The sequence below is a fragment of the Podarcis melisellensis genome, assembly GCF_964234715.1.
Source record: "Podarcis melisellensis genome assembly, chromosome: 13".
NCBI lineage: Eukaryota > Metazoa > Chordata > Lepidosauria > Squamata > Lacertidae > Podarcis > Podarcis melisellensis.
The window spans coordinates 23,787,573-23,798,552 of record NC_138545.1 but is presented as its reverse complement, the minus strand read 5'-3'; the positions used below and the strand labels follow the sequence as shown (position 1 = coordinate 23,798,552).

Genomic DNA, 10,980 nt, shown 5'->3' with positions numbered 1-10,980 from the left:
TTACCCTGTGCCCACCTCAAAAGCTCTTTTCCTACACAACAGTTTCGTGAGGGCAACCTTCACCTCCCTGTTCCTAAGAGTGTAGATGAGAGGATTGCAAAGGGGAATGATGACCGTGTAGAAAAGAGAGAGGAACTTGTCAACTTTCAGGGAGTCCTCTGTCTGTGGGTGCAAGTACACAAGCATCCCTGAGCCATAGAAGAGACTGACCACAATCAGGTGGGACGAGCAAGTGGAGAAGGCCTTCTGGCGTCCTGTGCCTGATGGCATGCGCAGGATGGTTCTGGTGATGTGGGCATAGGAAGTCACTATGAGGAAAAAGGGGAGCACCACCACAAGGATGTTCTCTGCATACACAGCCAACTCATTGGCATACAGGTCGGCACATGCAAGGCAAAGTATAGGTGGGATGTCGCAGAAGAAGTGGTCAATCTCATTGGGCCCACAAAAAGGCAAGGAAAAGACAAACCCAATTTGCAACAAGTGCACCACGAGGCTGATGGCAAAGGAACTGACCACCATCCCCAAACACACCTTATGGCTCATGATGGTCATGTAATGGAGAGGCTGGCAAATGGCAAGATAGCGGTCGTAGGCCATGGCCACTAGCAGGAGGCATTCTGTGACACCCAGGAAGAGCATAAAGGACATTTGTGCAGCGCAGGCTATCAGTGAGATAGAGAGGTCCCCTAAGATAAGATTGGCCATCATTTTAGGAAGGGTGACTGAAGTGTAGCAGATCTCCAACCCTGAGAGGCTGCGCAAGAAGAAGTACATGGGAGTATGGAGAGCAGGGTCCAGTGTTGTCACCACCACAATAAGGCCATTGCCCAATAATATGACCAGGTAGATGGCCAGGAAGGCAGCAAAAAGGAGGACAGGGTGTCCTTGGTATCCCAGCAAGATGAATTCCTTCACTGTGCTTTGGTTCTTCCAGCGTCTGGCGTGCTCAGCATCCATCTGCAGAGGCAAGTGAGGCATTTGTGAGTCTCAGGTCCAGTTTCTGGATCAGGATCAGGAGGACAGTGGTGGGTGACAAAGGGTAAAAGTGTCTGTCTCCTCCCACTAGAGACTGGATAGAGATCATCTGTCCTTTGCAGTGACAATTTATTGAGGAGAGGAGAAATAATTCAACAACCAAGGGCAAAACAATCCATTTACCCAAGAGCAAATGGTAAAGTCGACCAGAGGCAGACTTTGGTCATCTGTGATGGCCTGGGATTCCGATTCAGAGGAAGAATCAGAGGAATCCCAGCCTGCACAGGAGTCCCTGCCTCCAGGGCCGGCTGAACTGGGGCAAGGCCTAGATGCTGAAGAGCCTGCACCTGTGGCAGAGCACCAGGAACTGGCCCCAGGTGAAACCCTTCTGGCCCCAGAGGGGCTTGATGACTCAGTGGCTACAGGTGAGCCTCCTCCAGGGCCCAGTAACCCTTCGGCCTCTCCTGATCTGCAGAGGCTTAGGGCAGAGAGGCGAAGGGAACTGGTTGCCCCCAGGAGGAGTGCTCGCCTTAAGGCCAGAGGAGGCGGGGCTCCTGGGGGCCGGGACCGCCCCGGCCTTAGAAGAGGATAAAAGCCCAGTCAGCCCGTCCCCAGGTTGCGGGAGCAACGTCGTTGTTGGCTTCGGACCTTCCTGTGTTCCTGATCCCTGCTCGGCTTCCTGTTCCTGACCATCCGGTGCTCCTGTTCCCTGCTCGGCCTCCTGTTCCAGCGTTCCTGCTCCCCTTCCGGTTCTCCGCCTCGGACCTCGCCTCTCTTCATGTGGACTCTGCTTACACCCACGGTACCTTACCCCCGGGACCAGCACATCATCTTTCACAACATGGTGCCCTTTGCAAGGCCAAAATCTGGTGCCCCCAAATGGATCTTCTCAATTATGGATCTTCTCAATTTTGAGCCCTCTTAGTTCTGTGCCCTGTGTGTGTGTGTGTGTGTGTGTGCGTGTGCGTGCGGTGGGGGAAACTGCCAAAATCTGATGCTGTAGGTGTGATTGAACATAATGGAGCTTACTCCTGAGTAGACATGTACAATTACACTGTGAGTGTGCGGCAGGGGGAATAGAAGAAATACAAAAAAGGGGGAGAGAAGAACAAAAACAGAGAGGAAGAGTGAAACAGAAAAAGAAGATGGATATATGTGATTGAAGAAAGATTAAAAGTAGCTCATGCAATTGTTGCGGATTAGGGTTCAAGGTGATCTAGAGAAGGGTGGTCAGGTGCAAAAGAGGACAGGGCTTCTGCATCTGCATGTTTGACACGTATTTATTAATTATTTCAAATTCTAACTCACCCTTCCTCCCCAAAGAGAGCCCAGGGTAACTCACAACAATAAAAATGTTGTGTAACAGAATTCAAAGCAGCACTATAATCTATGGTCAGCTTAATAAAATTATTAGTCACAAGCCTGGATAATTTTTTTTTTTACATGTTTCCTGAATGTAGGTTAAAAGGGGGAATGTCTGATTTCCCTGCTTTCCCCCAGTGTCTGGCCAGGTCAACATCCATCTAGAGAAGAACAGTGGCAAGAAATGTATGCTGGGAGGCTGCCGTATCCTCAAATGAGATGAAGATCTCACTCTCTCCAGGCTGTCTGTCATGCAAACACAGACAAACCCATATGCTTGCCTACAGTATGCCACTAGCTGGATCTGACATGCCCTGGTGTCCTTCAGAGTCTCTCTTTACCCTGATGTGTCAAAAGCCTATATAAAATGGCTTTAGGATTGCCTGAGCCTTACCACTTGGATGCAAACCCTATCCGAAAATATACCAACAACTTATAGTTGCTACCACTTACTGAATTAATAGAGCAGTAGGATCCTAATATTTTTGATGTTACAGGAAGACCATGGCCAAGTACTGAGACCTCACTCTGTCCAATCTGTCTTTCATTTTTGAGGTGGTAAGAATATAGGAGATTCAACCTTCCATAAACTCCAGTGTCCGCAATTTAATGGCCGGATGACACTTTTGGCTTCAGGATGTTTTCTAGTAGCAAGTGCTTGTATTTTAGAAAGAAGAATAAGAATAAAGGCACATCTACTCACACCTGTACCCTTCTTTGCAGACAGATCAATTTAAATGAAAGAATAATGTCAGGGATGGGGTGGAAAGAAACCACTCTCACATGATTACATAATTACTTCAACTGATCTCAATTCCTCCCATTCCAATGCACTTGGTTTTCTCCCATAAGAATGAAAGATTCACAGGATGGTTGCATTTCTCATTGGCAAAGATGACCTCTAGATTCAGTGACCTGGATCTAGCTCTAGGTCTTCTTAATTTGGGATGACTGATGATGGATTGTGGGAAGAATTCTAAGATGGAGTGACTATAATTTTTACAAGAAAAGGGATGAGTGATGCTCATACCGAAGGTTTCAGCTGGCAATGCAACACAATTAGCCCTTTAAAAAACTATCCTATTTTTTCTTTATTGAAATCAGGAATGGGAACCCTGTGGCTAGAGATGGGTAAAACTGTCAAATTTTGTTTCTCACAGTTTCATTTTCCCAATCTTAAATTCAATTCTTCTATATCTATCTATCTATCTATCTATCTATCTATCTATCTATCTATCTATCTATCATCATCTCATGAAAACTCATCAGTATTTTAAGGGGAATTTTCACCAAACATGTACATTTTGTATTCAATTTTGCCTGATATACACTTCTTCAAAGCTAGTAGGTGTAATGGAATACAATTTTGCATGCTGGTTTCACTAATATATGGATTATTATGTACACTTTACCCCAGTATATAGATTTTTGTACGTATTACTTTGGTAGAGGACCACCTTGCAAAATTTGGAAAAGTGTGACTTTTGAAGGATAACTGTTTTGGCTCATGTATTGTTTGAGAAAGTGAGAATCATGTAGGTTTGCCTATAAATACAAACTGAATTGAACTCTGTCTCCCACCCCCTCCACCCACATCCCTTCCTGTGGCCCTTCAGATTTTGTTGGGCATCACATCAGCCCCAGCCAGCATGGCCAATGGTCAGAAATGTTGAGAACTGGTGTCCAGCAAGATATGGAGAGCCACAGGTTCCCCATCCCTAGGTTAATGCCACAAGACAGGACTTCTCTGATAACATACAGAGTTGGCTCACCCAGTGAAATTGATTGACAGTAGGTTCGTAAAGATAAGAGGCAGCTCCTCTTCACTCAAAATTAACTGATCTTGCTGGCAAAGTTTTAACTGATGAAATTGAGTGACAGGCTGAAGTTGCCAGAATGCCTTGAATCCCACCCACAAAACAATGAAAGTGTCCTAAATTCCCAAACTCCCTAGAAGTAATCACTTCACCTTACCTCCTCACAATGCAAGGACAATTCGGATCCTGAAGAGCAGAATACATTCAAAAGTGATCATATGTCAATGAGCAACATAAATTGTTTCAGGTAATCACTCGTCAGTGTTGTGGCTGCTTCACCTTTCCTGCAAAGCTCTCCTCCACATTTCAACATGTAACTCAACTAAAATTCAGTTCCACCATCTACTATCCTAGGCTACACTTTCTATTTCCAAATCCATTATTCTTACCAGCCTAATTTGGGTTATCTTCCCTAGAGGTCTGTTCCCTAACTAACCCAACTGAATTGGCACAGGGAAGGAAGAACATTTACCTGCTTTGCAGCTGAGGTGCCACTGTGCTGAGCACTGGGTTAGTTTCTCTTGCAAGAACCAGGGCAGGAAGCCTTTACCTGTGTCCTTGCCTAGCAACCACACTTTCCCAAGGTATATATAGCGTTGCCATTCATGTGCAGGATGGAAGAGGAAGATGGCTGTGGGGAGTCCCATAGGAGCAAATGTGCTAATCATGCTAAACATTGGAAATACAGTTTGTGTTGAGAACATGTAGGGATGTAAAAATCCTAGGTGTTTGGTCCCATGGTCCACAGGCTCCTCTAGCAGAATCACTATTCTGCACCAACTTAGCATGAATCATAGTGTGATCACAGGGCTGGCTCTGTTGTTATGGAGAGTGGATGTCCCACCCAGGCCTCAAACGTGATGTTAAGATATTGGAAATGTGAATATCCCCAGAGGATTCCTGGCAGAATTGTTATAAGGCAGGGTTGCGTTTGCCCTGGTCCCAGGTATGGTGGAGGTAGGGATCAGGGAGAAATTCATTTGAATGTGCCCTGTGCCCAGTTCACACTTCCTGAACCAATACATGAACTGCAACACTGCTACCCTTCAAAATTCGCACTTCTCTGAATTTTGCAGTGCAGTTCTCCAACAGCAACAAAAGATTAAAAAGTGCATTTTAGGGGAGTGTGTGCACATAATCTAGTGCATATAATTGTCAGCACTTCACTCCTCCCTTGCTGGATATGTGATGGTTACATCACATGTCTGTGTTTACTTTCCAGGCTTGGAAAGTGTGAGAAAGGAAGTCAGTCTTATCTCTTCCGCTCTATTGTACTTTTGTCTTCTCTCTCTCTCTTGGAGAAGAAAGGAGAGAGTCACCATGATTGCTTTGTCCTGTATATATTGCTTAATAAATACTTAGAATGCACACACCAAAGCTCCACTTTGTTACTGCTATACTCTGCTGAGTGAGCATGCACATAGTCTTCTGATATGTGTCACTGGTGTGTGCTGGGGCTGAAGATTTATGGACGTCCCAGGCTGCGCTGCATTAGGAAGATGCCCAGAGAGGTTTGTCTCATCCCGGGGGCTGTGTGTACCCCCCAGGCATGTTCTGACATTAATATGCATATATGGTGCATATAATGCACAAAAATACACTTTAGAGGAAATTGCTTGAAATATGTGTGAATCAGACAAAACGTCTTGCAAAAATACATATATCAGAAATAAGCTGAAATATGTGTATGAATTTTCACTGGAATTTCTAAACAAAGAAATTGCCAACTGACAATGAAATTAATTGGAAAAAGAAGAAACTGAGAGAAACTGAAATTACAGATTTATACATCCACAGTGTGTGTGAGCATTCTCAGCAAGCCCTTATTCTTCGCCTTTGATATGGGACCCCACAACAGTTTTCTAAACATGTAGTAGGCCAGATAGTTGGGTTCACACACTTATATTGGGAAGGGAGTTTCCCAGTGCCCTCTACCTTTTCCACAGGCCTGTCCCCAAATGTGTTATAGCCATATAGGGTAGTTATATCAGCATGATGTAGGGAGGAACCTCTGAACATCCTAGTGGAAATCCAAAATTAGTTTAATCAAAAAAATCATTTATTCAGGGGAGCAGAGCAGAAGACAAAAGGAGCCAGGCATGTAGGTAAATAAGAGTTCCCTGAAACTTTAGTTATACGTTCTGCTTTTCTTCTTATAAAGAACAACACCCTTTTTGGTTGTAATAATTGTTAGTCCTTCTCAGAGGAGACTCAATGAAATTAATGGAAATGACTTGGGTCTACTGATCTCAATGAGTCTACTCATAGTAGGACTTAGTTGGATACACCCAGGGAGACTTACAGGATCCCCTAAAAGGCAATATGAGTTTTGGGAGATAGGGATTATTTTAAAGGTTTAAGAAATGGATGAAAGTTGATTACGACAGTGGAATTTGCTGCCAAGGAGTGTGGTGGAGTCTCCTTCTTTGGGGGTCTTTAAGCAGAGGCTTGACAACCATATGTCAGGAGTGCTCTGATGGTGTTTCCTGCCTGGCAGGGGGTTGGACTCAATGGCCCTTGTGGTCTCTTCCAACTCTATGATTCTACCCTCTGCCCACCTCAAAAGCTCTTTTCCTACACAACAGTTTCGTGAGGGCAACCTTCACTTCCCTGTTCCTGAGAGTGTAGATGAGAGGATTGCAAAGGGGAATGATGACCGTGTAGAAAAGAGAGAGGAACTTGTCAACTTTCAGGGAGTCCTCTGTCTGTGGGTGCAAGTACACAAGCATCCCTGAGCCATAGAAGAGACTGACCACAATCAGGTGAGATGAGCAAGTGGAGAAGGCCTTCTGGCGTCCTGTGCCTGATGGCATGCGCAGGATGGTTCTGGTGATGTGGGCATAGGAGCCCACTATGAGGGAAAAGGGGAGCACCACCATGAGGATGTTCTCTGCATACACAGCCAACTCGTTGGCAAACAGGTCGGCACATGCCAGGCGAAATATGGGTGGGATGTCGCAGAAGAAGTGGTCGATCTCATTGGGCCCACAAAAAGGCAAGGAGAAGACAAACCCAATTTGCAACAAGTGCACCACGAGGCTGATGGCAAAGGAACTGACCACCATCCCCACCCGCACCTTATGGCTCATGATGGTCATGTAATGGAGAGGCTGGCAAATGGCAAGATAGCGGTCGTAGGCCATGGCCACTAGCAGGAGGCATTCTGTGGCACCCAGGAAGAGCATAAAGAACATTTGTGCAGCACAGGCTATCAGTGAGATAGAGAGGTCCCCTAAGATAAGATTGGCCATCATTTTAGGAAGGGTGACTGAAGTGTAGCAGATCTCCAACCCTGAGAGGCTGCGCAAGAAGAAGTACATGGGAGTATGGAGAGCAGGGTCCAGCGTTGTCACCACCACAATAAGGCCATTGCCCAGTAATATGGCCAGGTAGATGGCCAGGAAGGCAGAAAAAAGGAGGACAGGGTGTCCTTGGTATCCCAGCAAGATGAATTCCTTCACTGTGCTTTGGTTCTTCCAGCGTCTGGCGTGCTCAGCATCCATCTGCAGAGGCAAGTGAGGCATTTGTGAGTCTCAGGTCCAGTTTCTGGATCTGGATCAGGAGGACAGTGGTGGGTGACAAAGGGTAAAAGTGTCTGTCTCCTCCCACTAGAGACTGGATAGAGATCATCTGTCCTTTGCAGTGACAATTTATTGAGGAGAGGAGAAATAATTCAACAAACAAGGGCAAAACAATCCATTTACCCAAGAGCAAATGGTAAAGTCGACCAGAGGCAGACTTTGGTCATCTTTCACAACATGGTGCCCTTTGCAAGGCCAAAATCTGGTGACCCCAAATGGATCTTCTCAATCATGGATCTTCTCAATTTTGAGCCCTCTTAGTTCTGTGCCCTGTGTGTGTGTGTGTGTGTGTGTGTGTGTGGTGGGGGAAACTGCCAAAATCACCCTAAATCTGACGCTGTAGGTGTGATTGAACATAATGGAGCTTACTCCTGAGTAGACATGTACGATTGCACTGTGAGTGTGCGGCGGGGGAATAGAAGAAATACAAAAAAGGGGGAGATAAGAACAAAAACAGAGAGGAAGAGTGAAACAGAAAAAGAAGATGGATATATGTGATTGAAGAAAGACTAAAAGTAGCTCATGCAATTGTTGCGGATTAGGGTTCAAGGTGATCCAGTGATCCAGAGAAGGGTGGTCAGGTGCAAAAGAGGACAGCGCTTCTGCATCTGCCTGTTTGACACTTATTTATTAATTATTTCAAATTCTAACTCACCCTTCTTCCCCAAAGAGAGCCCAGGGTAACTCACAACAATAAAAATGTTGTGTAACAGAATTCAAAGCAGCACTATAATCTATGGTCAGCTTCATAAAATTATTAGTCACAAGCCTGGATAATTATTTTTTTTTACATGTTTCCTGAATGTAGGTTAAAGGGGGAATGTCTGATTTCCCTGCGTTCTTTCAAACGTCTTCTGAAAACTGTATTGCAGTGTATTCTTAGAAAACGGCCAGGTTTGTTTGTTTTTAATCATGTTTAGCTGTATGGACTCCGTAGCCTAAAATTCCCTGCTTTCTTTCCATTAATAGCAAATATTTTTGTATCTCACCTTTCATTCAAAATTCATGCACATGAAATATGCGTTGATGCAATTGTGTGAATTTTAGGTTCCTGACTTAATGTCCCAGGCTTGTTGTGAGAATAAAATACAATAAAAATAAAATGAGAATGTCTGCAGAGGGAACTATGTACCTTAAAGCTTGCCTCCCCCAATAAATCTTGAGTTCTATGATCAGTGGAGGAGGCCCTTTGATTACTTCAAAATGTATCCCACCTTACTTTGTTGGGGGGTGGGCGGCTCCCCCTCATTCTCTTGGGTGCCTTGACAGACAGGCAATACATAAATACAGCAAGTAAGTAAATTGATAAAATAAAATAAACGTTGCCAACCAAGTCTTGCCCTGAAAGCACTACAAAGGATGTTTGCATTTTAGTACAACAACAAACCTGTGAGGTAAACCCTACTTTGAGCAATAAGGACTGGTCCAAAGTCACCCAAGAAACTTTATGGATAGAAGGGAATTTCAACCCATGTCCCTTTGCTACCAACTCAACACTTTAGTCCTTATATTACACTGGCTTCATGAATCTGCTTTTCCCTCCTGCATGAACAAGGAAGTACTAATTCTGTGGTACAAGGATTTCCATTGCTCTGCAAGCTTCTGTCAGGCAGTCTGTGGTGCGCCCACATTAAAAATTCACATTGATTTTTCATTGTATTTTATTCTAATACTGTGTTTGTTGCATTACAAAGAAAAGAGATAAAACGAACAGCAAAAGTACAATTAAAGAGCACACAAAGCATCTAGCACAAAGCATCACAAATGCTATAAGGGGCAGAAAAAAAAATTAAATGGCCCACCAAGACCCTCAGCAATTTTCAAGTGGTGTGTGTGTGTGGGGGGGGAGAGTTTGGGAACCACAGAAATAGGACAAGCAAGAACAATGAAAAGTAGCTGAATTTTTTGGTGACAAGAGGCTGAAAGATAGAGAGCAAACAGACAGAGATAATATAGGTAAGTCAGATACCCAAGTGAACATTTCTACAGCTGAATGATGTTCTTCCCCTAACTTATCGTTATGGAGAAATTATTATAGAATTATGGTACTCTTAAGCTGTCTTAAGTGTTACCTTCTTTGCAGCTGCGTTTCTGCTGTCCACAGCTCTTGCCAGGTGGCTGTCTTTCCCTTGCCGGGGTCAGAGTAGGGGACTCTTAACACCCTTTAGCTTTAACATGGGAAGCAGTGCTCTCCCAAATGCCTATTGCTGATGTGGGGAGTGTCAGAGAGCAGTTGGCTGCTAACTAACTTTGCCACCAAAGGTCGTTGTTAGCCAACCCAAGATCAGCATCAACTGTAGCAGTGGTAGGATTCCAGTGGGAATAATATGCTCATTCCATTGGGTAAACAGCAGAGAAAGAAGTACATTTTAAATCAAGAGCATCAGAAGAGCCCCACTGGATCAGTCCTAAGTTCCATCCAGCCCAGTCTAGCAGGATTTGAAGGCAATAATGGTTTCTCCCTCCAGCAGCTGGTTCACAGTGACTAGGTAAAGATAAGGTAAAGGTGACTATAGGGTTGTGGCGCTCATCTCACTTTCAGGTCAAGGGAGCCAGCGTTTGTCCGCAGACAGCTTTCCGGGTCATGTGGCCAGCAGGACTAAACCGCTTCTGGTGCAATGGAACACCGAGATGGAAACAAGAGTTTATGGAAACACCATTTACCATCCTGCCACAGTGGTACCTATTTATCTGCTTGCACTGGCATGCTTTTGAACTGCTAGGTTGGCAGGAGCTGGGACAGAGCAACAGGAGCTCACCCCATGGCGGGGATTCAAACCGCCAACCTTCTGATTGGCAAGCCCAGGAGGCTCAATGGTTTGGACCATGCATAGGCAAACTCGGCCCTCCAGATGTTTTGAGGCTATAATTCCCATTATCCCTGACCACTGGTTCTGTTAGCTAGGGATAATGGGAGTTGTAGTCCCAAAACATATGGAGGGCCGAGTTCACCTATGCCTGGTTTAGATCACAGCATTACAGTGTTATATCCACATATTCAATAGCCACTTTAACTATTACCATCCATGAACTGATATAACTGCTTGTTAAAGCCAGATAAGCTAATAGCCACCTCAATATCATGTGGTAGGGAGTTCCATAGATACTTTATGCAATGTGTGAAGGAGTGCTTTCTTTTGTCTGCCTTGTACCTGCTGTTTGAGACAATTTCATTCTCAAGCAATTTCATTGCTTTCAATCCCTCACAAGCAATTTGCCATTCTTGTCTGTCACGAAACCCT

General features: G+C 44.7%; 2 protein-coding genes across 2 annotated transcripts; both read right to left on the bottom strand.

Moving 5' to 3' along the window:
- Window positions 1–981, bottom strand: LOC309354773 (olfactory receptor 10AG1-like; the record flags this gene model as incomplete). The annotated part of the gene is made up of 1 exon (XM_081885044.1): window positions 1–981. The coding sequence occupies one exon, from the start codon at window positions 979–981 to the stop codon at window positions 1–3; it is 981 nt and encodes a 326-aa protein (XP_081741170.1).
- Window positions 982–6,700: 5,719 nt separating this feature from the next.
- Window positions 6,701–7,681, bottom strand: LOC309354772 (olfactory receptor 10AG1-like; the record flags this gene model as incomplete). The annotated part of the gene is made up of 1 exon (XM_081885043.1): window positions 6,701–7,681. One exon carries the CDS (start codon window positions 7,679–7,681, stop codon window positions 6,701–6,703), a length of 981 nt encoding a protein of 326 aa, XP_081741169.1.
- Between the last annotated feature and the right edge of the window lie 3,299 nt (window positions 7,682–10,980).